Source organism: Pelodiscus sinensis, chromosome 2 (genome assembly GCF_052426305.1).
Source record: "Pelodiscus sinensis isolate ZL-2025 chromosome 2, ASM5242630v1, whole genome shotgun sequence".
NCBI classification, from domain to species: Eukaryota; Metazoa; Chordata; order Testudines; family Trionychidae; genus Pelodiscus; species Pelodiscus sinensis.
The window spans coordinates 173,064,369-173,083,287 of record NC_143053.1 but is presented as its reverse complement, the minus strand read 5'-3'; the positions used below and the strand labels follow the sequence as shown (position 1 = coordinate 173,083,287).

Genomic DNA, 18,919 nt, shown 5'->3' with positions numbered 1-18,919 from the left:
GTCCTCTAGTCCTTCTTTATGGGAACTCAGGAAGAACTTTTCTGAATGCACCCTCTCCACCCAACCCCTGCTTTTAGAGACCTCTATCCTGTCCCCCCTCCGTCTCCTCTTTTCTAAGCTGAACAGTCCCAGTCTCTGTAGCCTCTCTTCATCTGGGACCTGTTCCCAACCCCTGATCATGTTAGTTGCCCTCCCCTCTCCCAGCCTTTCTCTTCCCCTCTCCCACCTCCTTTTCCCAGTCTCCCCCAGTTTTTTTCAATAAAGACAGAGTCAATGTTGGAAGAAACGTTATCTTTATTTTGTACATCAATAAGAAGGGGGGCTAGGGAAGGGTAAGTGGAAGGAGGTGAGGGAGGAATGGGGTACGAGCCCCCGATGGGGAGGACTGGGCTGGCTCTGCGGGCTTCTGGGGTGGAAGCTCTCCTGCAGCCCCCCAATTACTCCCTCTCCCCAGATGGCAGCCTGCGGCAAGTGCAGCCGGGCTGATGGCCGAGTGGTGTGATGTGCCCAGTGTGGGCACTCAGGGCACTCCAAGCCAGAACTTCTTTGCAAGCGGGGCACCCCTTAGAACTGTGTGTCCGGGGTGGGGGTCGGGACCCTTTAAGCGCAGCCCTCGGCTAGCCTGAGACAGTATCTCCATGCTCTAAGTCCTCCTTTTATGCCCTGCCGGCACTGCTTCCGGCCATCATTAAGCCCTGTTCAGAGTCCACTCAATGTGGACTTACTAGTTCGAACTAGCAAAACGCTAGTTCGAACTAGTTTTTAGTTCTAGATGCGTTAGTTCGAACTAGCTTAGTTCGAATTAACTAATTCGAACTAAGTTAGTTCGAACTAGCGCTGTAGTGTAGACGTACCCATACAGATTCAACTTAAGAACCCCAGGCATCCCCAAGTCAGCTGCTGCTGAAACTGATCAGCGGCTGATTCCAGGAAGCCCGGGGCAGGGGCTTTCTGTAGTCAGCCACTGGTCAGTTTCAGCAGCGGCTGACTTGGGGACGCCTGGGGCAGAGCAGCTGGGGTGCTGCTGGGTTGGTCCAGTAGCACCGCCGCTCCTCGGCGCTACGGGACCAACCCAGCAGCACCCAAGCTGCTCTGCCCCAGGCGTCCTGATTCAGCCGCTGCTGAATCTGACCAGCAGTGGCTGAATCAGGACGCCTGGGGCAGAACAGCTGGGGTGCTGCCCGGTTGGTCCAGTAGCGCCCAGAGCGGCGCTACGGGACCAACTGGCAGAGCCCCAGCTGCTGTACCACAGGTGTCCGGAGCAAAGCCATGGAGAACGGGGGCAGCGGGACAGCCCAGACGCGCCGTGGCTGACCTGCTACCCTTGGGCTCCGTGGCTTTGCTCTGCTTTGTTCCCCGTCCCCCTGGTCTGCAGACCAGGGGGACGGGGAGCAAAGCGGCGGAACCAGGGGGACGGGGGGGGGCAAAGCAGAGCCAAGCCGCGGAGCGCGCTGCCAGCTGACAGCCCAGACACGCGCTCCGCGGCTTGGCTCTGCTTGGCTCTGCTTTGCCCCGCCCCCCGTCCCCCTGGTCTGGGCTGTCAGCTGGCAGCACGCTCCGCGGCTTGGCTCTGCTTTGCCCCCTCCCCATCCCCCTGGTCTGCAGACCAGGGGGACGGGGGGGGGGCAAAGCAGAGCCAAGCCGCGGAGCGCGTGGGCAGCGGACAGCCCTGTCCGCTGCCCACGTGTTCCGCCGCTTTGCTTCCTCTCCCTGGTCTCCTGGAGACCAGGGAGAGGAACGGCCCCGTTCGTAACTGCCTGTATAAACAGAAAAAATGTTTTCTACAGGGTTGTTTCAAAATCAGAATGAACAATGAAATATGCAAATCCTTTCCAGGTGCTATAAATAAAACAATATAGGATAGATGGGGGACTGGATTGGGACATGTTCAATTCCTGGTTCTACTACTGGTTTGCTAGTTGACTTTGGGCAAGTCATGTCCCTTCTCTTTGCCTCAGTTTCTCCATCTATAAAATGGAGATAATGATACAGACCTCCTTTATAAGGTACTTAGAGATCTCTGGATGACAAGTGCTCTGTAAGTGCCAGCTGGTATTATGTAAGTACTATAATCTTCACTATGATTCTGCTATGTAATTTATGTCATCTATGTGGGCAGGAATATGCTGCACTTCCATGAAAAGGAGATAAACAGGATCAATTAGTGAAAACTGCTCCTGCAAGTGGGAAGCACAACCTTGGACACAGCTTTTGTTGTTTGAAATTTTATAAAGTTAGATGAATCACTGAATCGCTTGTAGTTTATTCAGATGGTTTATTCATGGTCCAAATTATTTCCCTTAATATCAATGTTGCTGTCCTGAACCATGCAGCGACATCAAGCAAAGACAAGGAAAGAGTCCCCTAAGTATTTAATAAATCCTTCAAATATTCTAATAGTAATAGAACATTCCGAGCATGAGCTAAGAATCAATAAACCCAATCCCCCTCTGATTAGGCACACATTGTGCTGGGGAAAAAAATGTAAACAATTGGATCCAGGATAAATATTCAACTAAGTGCTAAAATTTCAAACTAGGGTACAAGGGGTGTGCCCAGAAACAACACCAATATGCTCACTGTGGTACCATAAAAGAGAAGAAGTACATTGAGAAGGATGTCTAGCACTTGAGACCAGGGACCACAGAGTTCCAATCCTGCTATGGCTTTTGTCGAATCACTTTCGATTCCGTCTTTCATTCTGTAAACAATGGTGATGACACATAACTAGTTCATCGGCATTGTTAGAATAAATTAATTAGTTTATTCAGCATTTGAAAGTGCTATATAGTACTAAAAGTACTGATGCCTGGAAGTACTTTCTTTCCATGTATGCTGCTGTGTATTTTTTTGCATACAAAAAATTTCTGCAGGAGCAATAGAAGCAAGGAAATTTTTCTGAGTGCATGTGATAAACATGATTGACAATTTCATTACAGATCAAATGCATCTGTGACATAGGCTAAATCCCTTCATACTAATCTACACACTTCAGATCTGCTTACTCTTACACATCAGTAACATAAGTCTAAGTTGGCCCATTGACTGATCCAGTACATGTCCATTAGTTAATTTTCTGTAAATGCAAAAAGTACGTAATTATTCCTTGAATACTCACCTCATGAAAAGACAAGTAAAAATAAAGAAATGCTGCCAGTTGCAGATATTCAGAAATGTAGCCGGTTCTCATTGTCTTAGAAGGTGCATTCTGCAGTTAAATCATATAACTGAAGTAATACTGCCCACATTTCCTGGCCATTTCCTACCCAAACAAAGCAGAGAGCCTCTTCTGATCTAGCTATTGTGAGAATGAATTTTTTTACATCTGTTATTGATAGAAATGTCCGTCTTTCTATTCCAATCACAGCCTGTCCTGTGAGACCGAATGCTAGTTACTGGGTTTGGTTGTTAGGGGAGAAAAAGCAGCAGCTCTCACACAGTGTATTGTACTGCCTCTGTCTAGTCCCTGCTGTGGGCAAATAGAGCTAAGACCATTCATTTTAATTAGATCTTCCTCACAAGCCAAATACCAGTAGTCAGAGTCATGAAGTTATGCCTTTTTCTTTCTGGGCCTATGAGTAGGTCATTGGCCCAGGCTTCTATTCCCTGTCTTGGTGTGGGTTCCTAGACAAGTTGCTTCACTTCTGTGCCCCCAGGTATAAAATGGGGATAATGATACCTACACCTCCTTATAAAAGTTAATGAGCAGATTCCATTGTACAGTGGCAGAGCTAATGGACTTCCAAAATAGCCACATGACCTTCAATAAGGGGATTGTTTCCGCAGTCCTCATCCAGGCAAAACTCCACCTGAAATAAAATGGAGCGTTGCCTGAATACAAAATGCAGGACCAGGCCCATTCCAGCATTCCTCTTGTCCAAGTGTGTGGCAACGTACATAAGGAGGTCTCTGCTGCCTCCTTGGTCCTGTTCTACATGTAGGAACAGCAATATTGGACACAGCCATGCAACATGCTAGCACAGCTTGAGTAAGCAAGCGTGGCCCAGAACCAAGAACTGATGATGTAGAGCAGTAAAGAATTTCTAGAGAGACCATATACATAAAACCAGCCAGACTGGATCAGACCAAATGTCCATGTAGCCCAGTATTCTGTCTTTTGACAGTGGCCAGTGCCAGATGCCCTTGAAGCAATGAACGGAACAGGTAACCATCAAGTGATCCATGCCCTGTCACTCATTCCCAGTTTCTGGCAAACAGACTAGGGACACCATCCCTGATAATCCTGGCTAATAGCCTTCATGGACCTATATTTTCTGTCTTATCTATCCTTTTCCTAATATTCTGTTTGCTTTTTGCCTGCTGCTGCACATTGAGTGGATGTTTTCAGAGAACTACCCACAATGACTAAAAAAAATCTCTATTTTGAGTGGCAATTTAGATCCCCATCGTTCTACATGTGTAGTTGGGATTATAGTTTCCAATCTGCATTACTTTGCATGTTTCAACATTACGTGTCAGCTGCCATTTTGTTTTGCAGTCACCCAGCTTTGTGAGCTCTTTTCATAGCCCTTTACAATCTGCTTTGAATTTAACTGTCTTGAGGAGTTATGCAAATCTACATTTAATTTTGCCATCTCACTATTTACCCCTTTATCAATGGTGATAGTGGGCCCTGTGGCACTCTGATAAGAACTAGCCTGCACACAGCTTATTTTTAGCTTCCCCCATCTTAGTGGACCTGTCAGTAGAGCCTGGCAGTACAGTGTTGCCAGTCCCTACCAACAGGGCCACTAGCAGGGGAGCAGCTGCCTTGGGGCCTGATAACCAGAACTTTCCTGTCCACTGGTCAGTTCATCCAGCCACCCCAGGTCCTGCGCTTAAGGGAGCTTCACAGGGCCCAGGGCAGACCAGGGTGTTAGTGGGGGGGGGAGAGGGGGGAAGGAGAAGGGGGCTGGCACCAGCAGTAGCATTCACAACCAACAGCAGGGGGAAGTAGAACAATGGCCTTATCTTCCTTGATTGCTCCTTTAGCATCTTGATTGGCCCTGCTGGTTGTTTAGCAGTCTTCCTGCTTCTCATGTACTTAAAACTTTTTTTGATGTTATTTTTTGAGCCTGTGGCTAGCTTTGGCCTTCGTAATTATGTTTTACTACTTCAGTTGGCAGAATGTAAGCGCCTTTCTATTTTCCTCCCTCAGATTTACCTTCCACTTTCTAAATGAGGCCTCTCGCTGCTTCTTTTACGTTGATGTTTAGCCATGGTGGTACATTTTTGGTTCTCTTTTTATGTTACAAAGGTTCTAAAGCACGATACTTCTCTCACCCATCTCTTTGTAACTCCATTAAGTTCAAGAGTTCCTTCTTATAGGAGTGAATTGGGGCTAAGAATGTATCTGGAAGAACACTACGGCTTTGCTGCATGAGTAAGACTGGTTTTGTGGGCCATCAGCTTCTGGAGAAAAGCCATTGTATTTGGTTACACGCCTGTAACAAAGTCTGGCAAGATTCCATGTACAGAATGGTCGATTTATCCCTGGAAGAGCTGTGGAGAAATAGCAGCACAAGTGACAAACCCCTTGCTCTGTTGACAAATTACAGATTATTTGATCTCAGTAGGAGTGCTCTGATCTCTCACATGTTTCTGTATCTGTGGGTACACAAGACTCAGTTATCTTTACAAAAGATCATTGATGTTGGTCTGCATGTGCATAAGTATACAAGTAGAATTAGGGTCATCATCTGATGGCAGTTCACCTTGACACTTTCTTCCTCCCCCATGTTATCTTCAACTTATTGGCCTGTTTGCGAGCTCACTGACATGAGTGCTGAAGTTAAGACTATCGTCATTACTGCCTACACAATTAAATCAGTGGGAGAACAGAATTGCCCAACAATATTCGATAGGTCGTAGCACTTTGAACTTCATTTATGTTATTAAGTTAAAACTTTTCATTACCATATACCATAAACATAGACAACCCAAGAACCCCAGAGGTTGGTCTGTGAGGTGAATTTTGCCATTAATTGGGTACAGGCAAGCACCCTCACTAATAGCAGGGGGACAAATGGGGCAGTTGCCCTGGGACCGACAATTCCAAAGGACCTGGGGCTCCCAGCTGACTGCCTGAAGCCCCATCCCTTCCACCCAAGGCCCCATCTCTCTCAGGAGCATGAAACCAGGGCATTCCCCACCTTGTCCAAGGGCCAGCAATTCTGTTGGCCCCCTTGCAAGCAAATGATATAAAAATGTAGCTGTGGTCTTGAAAGACTTCAGACTAGAGATGACTTATAAACTTCTTCTTAGTGATATACTAACCTGCAAGAGGTGTACTTTTCCTCAAGTATATTTAGTGCTCTACCAAACTCACGGTCAATGCTGGTGAATTTCACAGTCACAAGATTTTTAAAATAATATATTTCATGATTTCAGCCACTTCAGTTTGAAATGTCACAGTGTTGTAATTGTAGGGACCCTGACACAACAAGGAGCTGTGGGGGTACTTCTGTGATGCTGCTGGTGGCAGAGCTGCCTTCAGAGCTGGGCAGCTGGAGAGCAGCAGCTGCTGACTGGGACCCCAGCTTTGAAGGCAGAGCTGCCACCAGTAGCAGTGAGGACTCATGGCATGGTATTGCCACCCTTACTTCTGCACTGCTGCTTGCAGAGCTGGGCCCTCTGTCAGAAGCTGCCACTCTTTGGCCACACAGCTGTGAAGGCAGCAGTGAAGAAATAAGAAGGGACTGGTATGGTATTGCCAGCTTTTCCTCTGTGATGCTGCAGGTGGACCACTGTCCTCAGAGCAGGGTGCTAGCTCTGGCCACCCAGTTTTGAAGGCAGCACAGAATCAAGGATAGCAATATTGTGACCTCCTCCTTCCCCCCCCAAAAATAACTTTGTGCTTCCCCCTCTGCAGCTCCCTTTTGGGTCAGGACCCCCAAATTGAGAAATGCTGGTGTCCCCTGTGAAATCCCTATAGTATGAGGCAAAAACACCCAAAAGACCAGATTTCAGGGAGGGAGACTAAAGTTCACAATTTGCATTTTTCATGGTCATTAATTTGGTAGGGTCATAAGTCTAGTTAGCCAAAGCTTTCAGGGTGTCCTCTCATCACATCATATGAATACAGACATTCATCTTTGAGATAATAAGATTTCACGAGTGAAGGAAAATCTGTATATTTTCAGACTTGTTTTCATATCTTTTCTTTCTTATTTCAGATGCTGTTTTCTAACTCATTTCGTGGGCAAAGGTTGTTTTTAATCATAAAGTAAATTAGCAAAATATTCATATCAGCATCAGTGATCACATAGAGCTATGTGGTTACAATAGATTAGAAATGTCTGTGACCTCCTGACTTCCATGCTCAGCTCTGTCATTGATTGGGATTTGTGACCTTGACCATGTCACTTAATTAAACTGTGCTTCCACGTACCACTCTGTAAGCAGTAGCTGATAATAATGTGCAGATTAATTCTAGCAGTCATTGTTTACAAGGTCACTATTTACCAAGAGTTGTTATACTGTGGTACAGGAGATAACATATTCCCTCCTCCCGCAACCACACACACACTTTTTTAAAGAATAAGTAATAATTGGCATCTGTTGGGAAATTATTATTTTTAATGGTAACTATGATTTGTAACTCGATAACTTAGGTGGAAATTACTGTACAAGTGTTTTTGTTAAAAGCCAAAACAAATCAATGAAATTAAAAAAGTGTTACTTTTATATACGCCATTAGCATGATAAACATAGAGCTAGATGCTGCCCTGAATCACAAGGATGTCAATGGAATGCAGTTATGAATGCAAGCTGAAGTCAGTCTGCAAAGGCGATGATAATTAACACTGGTCTTTGTTGCTCCTTAATTCATAGTGGTTCATCTCTTCTGTTTTCTCTCAGTGATGTAAATCCCCGCTGGACTGAAGAATAGAAGCCTTATTTCTTGATTTGATTCCTTTGCATCAGCGTCATGTCAGTCAAACATTCCCTTTTGCATTCATCTTTTATTTAACTGAGTTATTATCTGTGTGGGAGTAGTTCCATTGTCCATTTCCTCAGAACACTGGGCTACATACAGTCAAGTATTGCTCCTTAATAAAGCAGGATGGGATTTATATGGAATGTGTTCTTCTTACGTTGAATGTGTTTTGTACTCCAGATAGATGGTCCAGACTAACACTATCGTCAAACCCATGTGTATTCCTTCTGGCAAAACCTCAGGAGATTTTAGCAACAAAGGCCCCACCATCCCCTGCAGAATATTGTGGATTTCTGAGTCAATATTCCTCTACTGCAAGGGAGAGAGAGCAGACTGTCTCATTTATAGTTTATATCACGTTCCCAGCAAGAAATACTATTCTCAACTTATCCCATGTGTCAATCTTCTGCCCTTAGAGAGAAATGTGAACTTATGTGCAAAGGTTGTTTTTCAACAATAATCACCGGGGCATGCTATAAAGAAAACAAAATATAAAAAAGCAGGTGACTGGATGCAGAAGTGCTGGAGACCTCCCAAAGGCAGGGGAATGGGGGCTCCTGCTGAGGCCTCGGCCTCCTGTCAAGCTGGAAGCTGGAGTAGAGCTGAGGAGCCCACACCCCTGGCCTGAGTGAGGGAATGAGAAAAGCCAGTGGCCCATGTCCCTTCATCCAGGCTCCCAGCTCAGGTATAGGGGCCATGACTCCCCACAGCTGCCTGTGGCACAGCTCTTACCATGGCCCACCTGCAATTCGAAGGGCTCTCCTCCAGCTGGAGCTGGGGCTGATAGATTCATGCTAGCAACTGTGGAGCACTGGTGTGGAGTCATGGACATCCCAGCTCTACCTGCCTGGTGGAGCGCTTGAGGGGCAGGGACAGGAGCTGCTCTCTACCCCCTGCACCATGGGCAGGTGGAAGGTCTTCATGAGTTCCATAACTGCCTGGACTCCCCTCCCTGGCTGGGCTCCACTATGGCCTTGGGAGAAAGAGGAGGGGAATGGAGCAGGGCCTTCCCCAGGAAAAAGTGAGAGGACCCTGCCCTCCTAGCTTCTGAGGCCACTGACTGTACTAGAAGATTTACCAGGTCCCGTCAGCTGTGTCCACACTGGCAGCTTCTTGTGCCAGAAAAATGCAAATGAGGCTAAGCGTGGAATATCGCTGAGCCTCATTTGCATACCTAATGAGCTGCCATTTTTGCAGAAGAAGCTCTTGCCCCAGAAGGAGCATCTACACTGCCCCTTGTGCAAAAAAAAAAAAAACCCCTCTTGCGCAATGCCGCTACGCTGATTATTTTCAGGAATAATGGCATTGCACAAAAGGGTTTTTCTTGCGCAAGAAGGAGCAGTGTAGACAGCGATTTCTGGTGCAAGAGCCTCTTCTGCAAAATGGCGGCTCATTAGATATGCAAATGAGGCTCCGCAGTATTCCACGCGTAGCCTCACTTGCATATTTCTGGTGCAAGAAGCCACCAGTGTAGACATAGCCTTCCAGTCCTATGATTAGTGTGTCCTATCTATTGAATAATGAACCAGTTTAACTGAAGAAGATGTAAGCCAAAGATACACAGTTAGACGGACCCAAACTTCCCCGCCACTATTTGTACATAGAACTGTGCGGAGGAGTGAGCTGCTTGCACGCAGCTTTGTTCCTTTCTAAATGTCTCGTTCCACTCCCATGGCTGAATATTTTCTGGCCACGGTCATCAAGGCTTCACAGCCCACTTTGCTCATCCCTGCTCAGTAGTGTTGTAGCAAGGCATGTCAGAGAGAGGTGTGGGCAGCGAGTAATGCAGGCAAGGGAGGGCATTGCCTTCCCAAAACTGCCTACACTGCCTGGGAGGGGCTGTGGTTGTGTTGCAGCAGCCTGGCTCCCTGGCTGCTGGGTATGACTAGGGCCCCCTTCCCCCGGCAGCCTAGCTCTCCAGCCACCAAATAGGGCTGGGCCTATAGTGCAGCTGCCCAGCTCCTTGGCCACCAGGAAGGGGTGGGACTGTGGTGTGGCGGTCTAGCTCCCAGTGGCCAGGGATGGCTGTGGCCACAATACAGCATCCTGGCCCCTGGTTGTGGTTGGGCAGGATGTAGGCTTGAAGGGGGAGGGAGCTTGGTGAAGGGGTGTGATTTCAGGGGAATGGGTGTGGGTTTGGGCCAAAGGGACTAGACTACAGCTTGCTTTCCCCAGCTGAGTCTTAAACCCTCCTCCCCCCCACCATGGAGGGAAGCTTGCCCTCTGATCTGTGCAGCTCAAGAAACCTTTTTCCTGCGGTCCTCTGCCTAGTCACGTCCCCACCAAGCAACTGAGGAAAGCCACCAGCCCTAGCAGTAGCCCTGTGTACTTGCATCTCCATCCAGTGGCCCAGACAGTGAACAGACTTTCCCCTCCAGCAGCACCTCATTCTCACTAGAGCTGGGAGATGGCTACAAGTGCAGCTCTTCCTTCAGCTGCATTTCATCACCTCATTTGCAAAGTCATGACCAGCCAGGTTTGTGTGAACGAACTGTTTGTATAAATGCTTCGTCTGCTCGCCATTTCAGTCTGATTGTACATGGTCATTAAAAGAAGAACCCATTATTGCTGTACTCCTGAATGACTGGATTGAAGTGTCATTAGAGGAGGTTTTGGAACAAATAGAAAAACTTAATGTTAACAAATCTCCGGGACTGGATGGCATTCATCCAAGGGTTCTAAAAGAACTCAAATGGGAAATTGCTGAGCTATTATCTGTGGTTTGTAACCTATCCTTTAAATTGGCTTCTGTACCTAATGACTGGAAGGTAGCCAACGTGACACCAATATTTAAAAAGGGCTCTAGAGGCGATCCTGGCAATTACAGACCGGTAAGTCTAACTTCAGTACCGGGCAAATTAGTCGAAACAATAGTAAAGAATAAAATTGTGAAGCATGTAGAAGAACATAATTTGTTGGACAAAAGTCAACATTGTTTCTGTAAAGGGAAATCCTGTCTTGCTAATCTATTAGAGTTCTTTGAAGGGGTTAACAAACATGCGGATAAGGGGGATCCAGTAGATATAGTATACTTGGATTTTCAGAAAGCCTTGGACAAGGTCCCTCACCAAATGCTCTTGTGTAAATTACATGGCCATGGGATAAGAGGGAAGGTTCTTTCTTGGATTGCGAACTGGTTAAAAGACAGGAAACAAAGGGTAGGAATAAATGGTACATTTTCAGATTGGAGAGGGGTAACTAGTGGTGTACCCCAAGGGTCAGTCCTGGGACCAATCCTTTTCAACTTATTCATAAACGATCTGGAGAAATGGGTAAGCAGTGAGGTAGTAAAGTTTGCTGATGATACCAAACTGTTTAGCATAGTCAAGACAGAAGCAGACTGTGAGGGACTCCAAGAAGATCTCACCAAACTCATTGATTGGGCAGCAAAATGGCAAATGAAATTTAATGTGGATAAGTGTAAAGTAATGCACATTGGGAAAAATAACCCCAACTATATGTACAGTATGATGGGGGCTAATTTGGCTACGACAAATCAGGAAAGGGATCTTGGAGTCATCGTGGACAGTTCTCTGAAAACTTCCATGCAGTGTGCAGCGGCAGTCAAAAAGGCAAATAGGATGCTAGGAATTATTAGGAAAGGGATAGAAAATAAGACACAGAATATCTTACTGCCCCTGTATAAAACTATGGTACGCCCACATCTTGAATACTGTGTACAGATGTGGTCTCCTCACCTCAAAAAAGATATTTTGGCCTTGGAAAGGGTTCAGAAAAGGGCATCTAAAATGATTAGGGGTTTGGAACGGGTCTCATATGAGGAGAGGTTAAAGCAACTGGGACTTTTCAGTTTAGAAAAGAGGAGACTGAGGGGGGATATGAGAGAGGTATATAAAATCATGAGTGGTGTGGAGAGGGCCGATAAAGAAAAGTTATTTATTAGTTCCCTAAATAGAAGAACTAGAGGACACCAAATGAAATTAATGGGTAGCAGTTTTAAAACAAATAAAAGAAAGTTCTTCTTCACACAGCATGTAGTCAACCTGTGGAACTCCTTGCCAGAGGAGGCTGTGAAGGCTAGAACTATAATAGAGTTTAAAGAGAAGCTAGATAATTTCATGGAGGTTAGGTCCATAAAAGGCTATTAGCCAGGGGATAAAATGGTGTCCTTGGCCTCTGTTTGTCAGAGGCTGGAGAGAGATGGCAGGAGACAAATCGCTTGATCATTGTCTTCGGTCCACCCTCTCTGGGGCACCTGGTGCTGGCCACTGTCGGTAGACAGGATACTGGGCTAGAAGGACCATTGGTCTGACCCAGTACGGCCATTCTTATGTTCTTATGAAGAAGTTAGCAGAAATTGTACACATATTGGCGTGTGAGAAAAATGGGGTAAAAAAAAACCCCACATCACATACATAGGCATCTCTCAGCCTTCCTTCATTTTTGTTGCTCAATATTTGAGACATTGAAAGGTTTCAGTAACTTTTCTTACATTTAAACTTAAAAAACAACAAATGGTCTTGTAGCTCTTTATAGACTAACAAAACATGTAGACGGTATCATGAGCTTCCGTGGGCACAGCCCACTTCTTCAGACAACCAGAGTTTTGAGTTTAGGATCTGCACATCCTAAACTCAAAACTCCGGTCATCTGAAGAAGTGGGCTGTGCACACAAAAGCTCATGATACCGTCTACATGTTTTGTTTGTCTATAAAGTGCTACCAGACCATTTGTTGTTTTTAAAGTTTATCCTGTACAGACTAACTCGGCTACCCCCTGAACTGTCTTACATTTGTTATTTTTACACCTACTACCTTTAGGGGACATTTTGTCATTATGTATTTCTCTGAATCACGTGATTCCACTAGTACTGAAGGGCAATGCCCTTTTTTAGGCTTAAAGCCCTCTTTTTAGATGAATTGATTAATTATGATGTACTTGCATGAGCCACACCTGCCTGGCTCAGAAAACAAAGCATTTTATTCCCCTAGTTTTTTGAAAGTGCCTATCTGTAAAATTTGTTTTCTATAGTAAGACAGATGTATTGGTTCACTAGAACAACATAAGACAAACGAAAGGTGCATCCTATGTTAGTGATACTTAATGGTATGTTTTGGATGGCTTTGTGCAATCATTACCCCATCCCTCTTCCCAATGCAGCTGCCTAGGACTTGATTTCACTATTCCTTTAAAAAAACACTACTGCATTTTAATTTTCTGGTACAACAATTTAGTTTTAATTTAATTCAAAAAGTCTATCAGTAACTCAGAGTTAAATCCCATTCTTAATTCCATCTTGCTCCTTATAGCTGAGTCTTCCTCACCATGTTTAACCCATGCCACTTTCATCCATCCACCCATTTACTTGGTTTCTTTTTTTTTCCCATGCAGACAGAGCAGCTGGTTACTCTTTGGATTCTCTTTATTGTCACAGTTGTTGGAAATTCCATCGTGCTTTTCTCTACATGGAAGAGGAAGAGGAAATCACGCATGACCTTTTTTGTAACACAGTTAGCCATCACAGGTACTGTCTGAGAAGGGGATATGGAATGGGGTGAGATGTAGGCTTAAGATGTGCAGTTTTCATTACATTGATATGTAAATGCCAGATGAAAAGTGAAGAATTCAATTTCCACTAAGATTAAAGATTTCTCTAGAGGGCAAATTCAGCCCTGGAGTAAGCAGGTGCAACACCATTGAATTCAATGCAACAGCTGTTTGAACTAGGCTTGCACTCAATCTTTGATCTCTAAAGATACTCCATTAGCTGTGATGGACACAGGTGCCAATATGACAGCTTAATGGAGGCTTAGCAAGAAGTCTGAATTTGTGCCACTTCCCTGTTCCCAGGTGTCATTACAGAGCTGTTTATATTAAAATGGATTAGAATGCATCTCCAGTGTTCTTCTGCTAAAACCTTTTTAAAGACTTTAATAAAACAGATTCCTGGCTGCATGATCAGGGGTTCTGTTTTGTCACAAAAATGTATATGTAGAAGTGTGAACGAGAGGCGGAGCTGGGTTGTTTTTCTTTCTAGAGCAAAAACGAGGTTCAATCCAAAGCTCAGTGGCTATGTCTAGACTGCAAGCCTCTTTCGAAAGAGGCTTTTTCGAAAGATACTTTCGAAAAAGCCTCTTTCGAAAAAGAGCGTCTAGACTGTAAGCGGAACTTTCGAAAAAGCAAGCCGCTTTTTCAAAAGAAAGCAGCGAGTGAGTCTGGATGCTCTCTTTCTAAAAAGCCCTGTTGGCATTCAAGAACACCTTTTTTCGAAAGAGCACTTTCGAAAAAAGGCGTTCTTCCTCATGAAATGAGGTTTACCGCCGTCAAAAGAAAAGCCGCGTTCTTTCAATTTAATTTCGAAAGAACGTGGCTGTAGTCTAGACGCAGGTGAAGTTTTTTCAAAAAAAGGCTACTTTTTTCGGAAAAACCCCTGAGTCTGGACACAGCCAGTGGGAAAAGACTGCTGTAAGCATTGCATCAGGCCTTCAATGTATAAAGAAAGCTGATTGGAAACCAGTGTTTGGTAAAGTAGAACTCATACCAAATAAGAATGAAATCAAGCCCCAAACAATGTAAAATGCAAACCTGTGTCTAAACAGCACTCTTTTGTGGCCTGTGGAGTGACTTTATTGCAGGCATTTAAAAAAACGCTTAAGGGAGACTAGAACCAGACCCCATAACAAATCTTGCCCAATGATCGCTTCTGCAAACTGATGCATGTTTCTTTGCGCTATCGTATACAGTGACGTTGCAGCCTTCATTGTGAGATACTGGTTCTGTTTAAACTGGAAAAGCAGCCGCACAGCTGCCTCAGTCTCTGACCTCCACGCTGCCAGAATAAATGAATGCCTGCTCAATGGAGAAGTAGTTGGGGGCTCCTGGCTTTCTTGGGAGTGAAGAATCAAAGGGCTCACTAGTGCGCTCTGATTCTGAGGGCCAGCCCGGTGTAACATTCTTAATGGAGCCTGCGCTGGGAAGGACAGTTGTAGCACCACCCTGCCATGCCTCCACCACACACCCTTTCTGCCAAGAGCCTTTCAAGTGTGGCAATGGGAACACTTGTATCGGCAGGTAGTTGGCTTCTCTTGAGGGAGTTGTTTACTGGGCACTGGCAGCTCGCTGAGCGGGGCAAAGGGGCTAGCCTGTTCTTCTGTAGACAATCCGGCCCAAGGATTTTTAAAAAGTGAAGGAAGCAAATGCATGTGGTAGCTCCTTTGAATAACACTGACAGATGATGTTCAGTTCAGTGTTCATTTCATCATAAGTCTTGCAGAATGAAAGGTTTTCCTCATCAGTCTCTCTCTGTCTCTTTGGTTTTAATGATACGTGGCGGCAGCATTTTTCGTTAGAAACCCTCTTCTTTCAGGGCGCCTGCATTTGGGGAGGCTGGGAGCAAGTGCTGGAAGCTCCCCACAGGTGGTGGGCCAGGCCCCCTGCTCTGCCCTAAGGCCCATCCCTATTTAGCTTCCTACCTGAAAGCCCCTTCCCCCACTCTGTCCCAGGCCCTTCTCCAGCCCCACCCCCGAGGCCTGCCCATCCTCTGTGTATGTCTCTCCACCCCCTTGAGGCTCACCTCACTGTCCATCGGGGCAGAGAAACCTGAACAGCAGGTGAGAGAGAGTCTCTGGAGAAGGAGAGGCATGAGCATGGGAAGAAGGGGTGTGAGGGAGGGGTCTTGGGGGAAGAAGCAGGGCAGGAGGAGGACCAGCATGGGCTGGTGCGCCTCCAGTTGGGGAGACTTAGCCTACCTTGGCCTCTTATACCTGGCACTGCAGGAGAAGAGGATACTGCACTTTCAGTGCTCCACTTGTAATGAAAAATGTTGAGTCTATGAATTGCCAAGCCCTGGCATCTACTCGGACCTGTCAGCGGGGAACAGTCCATGAAGCGTGCTTTGCCAAGTCAGTTGACAGTCTCTGTTTATTTCCTGCCTACTTATTATGGGAGAACAGTGTCTTATAGGCATCTCAGCAAAGGAACAACTACAGGGAGGCTTGTAAGGAGGAGATGGTGATGCCCCTTACCTGTAAGGCGCAGCCTAGGGAGCCTGGCATTGTTTTCAGAGCAGAGGCAGGCATTGGCACTTGTAGTGTAAATATTAAGCCCCCTAGGAACACTAGAGGTGGAGGCTCATTTTGAAGACAACAAGTCTGCCAACAGCAATTCCAGGCTCCAGGAAGAACAGTTAATGGGCCCCCATGCATGCACAAACCATGCCCATGCAGAGACAGTCTGCCTGACACTTGGGCAGGGCTGCATCCACCTTAGTGCTCGCTGTGCTGCTGGGTATGCTTCTCCAGCATTGCCAGCACTGTCCCATGCCTGCCTGATAGGTCGATTTGGGCAAACACAAAGACTTTTCCTTTGCCCCTTCATGGCAGCAGGTGGAGGGTGCAAGCTCTTCGGGGGAGTTTGGGTGTGAGAGGGGGTGTGGGGTCTAAGATGGGACAGGGGCTTGAGATACAGAGAGGTGAAGGTGCAGGCTCTGAGAAGGCATTTAGGTGTGGGAGGGGGTACAACGTGAAGGCTCTGGAGGGAGTTTGAGTGAGGGGTCTGGGCTATGGCAAGGAGCTGGGAGTGCAGCATGGAGTTAGGGGTCAGCACTTACCTCAGGCAGCTGCTGAAGGCATCCAGCACACCCCTCTGGCAGCAGATCCTAGGCTGGTGGGCCAGGAGCTCCATGTGCGCTGCTGCTTTCAGGGTACCATCCCTTCAGCTCCCATTGGCCACAGTTCCCAGACAATGGGAACTGCAGTGTCGGTACTTGGGGTGGGCGTAGTGCATGGAGACTCCCCCCTTCCTTCAGTGGCTGTGGGAACGGTGCCAGTCGTTTCCAGGAATGGTGAAGAGCGAGGGCTGATGGGGCAGGAATCTTGTCTTAGCCCCACTGGGCTTCCAGTGGGGATGGCCTGCAACTTCTTTTAAGTTGCCCAGGCCCCTGGACAATTGCCCCTTTGCCTCTCACCCTCACCTCCCATCAGCGCGCCTGAAAGATAAACTTCCTGGTTGCTGCAGTAGAAAAGGAGGAGCTAGTGAAAGGATGCAAACAGGTGGTTGAGCTGACCGGAACAATGAGCCAGGATGATAGTTCCAATGGCAGCATCCTGACTGGACTTGAAGGGAGAACTGAAGGTACCTGGGCCTGGGAAGTAGAGATTGCAGTATTTGTGGTACAAGACAAAGGCCCCAGTAAGAGCACTGACAGTGTGGACAGACAAAAGGCTATATCTTTGGAATGTTGTGGATAAAAGTTGGGCATTTCTACACTACAAAATTGAATTGATCTAACTTACTTTGGTACACAGCTGCCATAGTAACTAGGTTGTTTGTGTGTGTCTACACTTTGCTCCTTGTAGACCAGGGCTCAGAAGAGGTACAGAAAAAAGGAACAAGCCTTCATAAGTTGAATCTACACCCTTCCCCCTTACAAGTCTCCACTTATTTTGAAGGAAAGAAATGGCATTTTACTCTGAAGATTTTTTTTAAAAGAAGCTATAAAATGACCATCAGTGTCAGTGAACAACAACAAACAACAACAACAAAAAGATCAGCTGTGATCAGCATTCTTTTTACCAGGCTACAAATTGTATTCAGTGTATTATAAAAACAATGGCTCATCACCTCACTGAGGGACATGCCCGTAGGTGGTACACAATCAGATCCTATAAGATAGAACCTGAATTACTAATCTTATAGCAGAAGCGTTTTCTATTTATTCAACATTACTACTTTAATCTTTTCCTTGATTCTTAAAATATTTATTGTTTGTGCCCCTGTGGAGGTAGAAAATGGATTTTGCTTTATTGTTGCAGTCATTTTCAAGCTTTATTTTTTTACCTTCAACTGCGGTTGGCTCTATGGTTAGGACAGTGTGGCTTTTAATTATCTGAGCAAAAATGAACTGTCAAGGCTGTTCCTCACTCTGAATGCAGAAGATGGGGGCCCAGAAGAAACATTAAATACCTTGCCTCTATAGGCTTCTGCTGAGAAAAAACACTCCCAGGTCACAGATTTCCTGTCCTTGGAGATAGCTGCCACCATCAAGTGTAATAACAAAACCCTTTTCTTCTGAAACGCAGGAGGAAGTACTTGAACTTCTTCCAGAGGGGGAACCCCCAAGCTCTGTTACCACAAGAGAGCTTGAGAAAAAAAGAAAACAAACTGCAGTCTCTGATAGCTGGCCTCTCAGTCTTAGGCATCCATACACAGATCCCTGCTACTTTAGAGGACACAAGAATCAAATCATTGCCTTAAAAAAAGATGATTTTATTAACAAAAACAAAAAGATATACGTCATAAAGCATACTTGGTTGCCAGGTGTTACAGAGAAACTAAGAAAAACAAATTAAAACAGAGAACATAGTATCTCTGGGTACAGTTTAGATATAGTGAATGTGGGGGAGGCACATGGATTTTACACAGAGAAGCTTAACCAAACAACAAAACAAAGAAAATAACCTGATTACAACTAAATAAATATTTTCCCTATTTACTCATGATCCACTTCAAGGTCCATTCCATTTTCATGCCCAGTATTCCTTGTAGGCATGGTAGTCCTTCCTGGATTAACACGTCTTGTTTGCTCCAGGTCCTGGATTAAAGTCACACAAAGAGAACAGCAGGCAGGTATATCTTTTCAATTCAAATTTCAGCACTGTATCCTATTGATTCGCCTGGCTCCCTGACAACACCTGAGTTTTACCTTTTAGTCATCGAATGCTGGCCAGCACTCCTCCTATCCACATGAACACAGGACATAGAATCAACAATTTCTTCAGAATGTGCCATCCTTTGTACATGACTAGTTAATAAGTGATTTTTTTGTGCTTGCCAACGAGCTGCTATGCCAGACACAAGAGTGGGAATAAACTAATCAGAGCACTTCCTCATCCCTATCCCCAAAATCCAGTGGTTTAGGTGGCTTGGGGGATTTGCAGCTTCACAGAGTCGAGACTCAAACTGGTCCTCCCTCAGGCGCTATTTGAAGATGCTCCTAGCTTTAAGCATGTCAGAGGTCCT

General features: G+C 45.8%; 1 protein-coding gene across 2 annotated transcripts in view; it reads left to right on the top strand.

Moving 5' to 3' along the window:
* Positions 1–18,919, top strand: part of NPSR1 (neuropeptide S receptor 1) — a 97,647-nt gene that overhangs the window by 4,216 nt on the left and 74,512 nt on the right. For both annotated transcript variants that reach the window (XM_089775994.1, XM_075919805.2), the window contains exon 2: positions 13,292–13,424. In XM_089775994.1, coding sequence (XP_089632120.1) covers positions 13,292–13,424 — 133 coding nt within the window. The remainder of the gene's footprint in view (positions 1–13,291; positions 13,425–18,919) is intronic.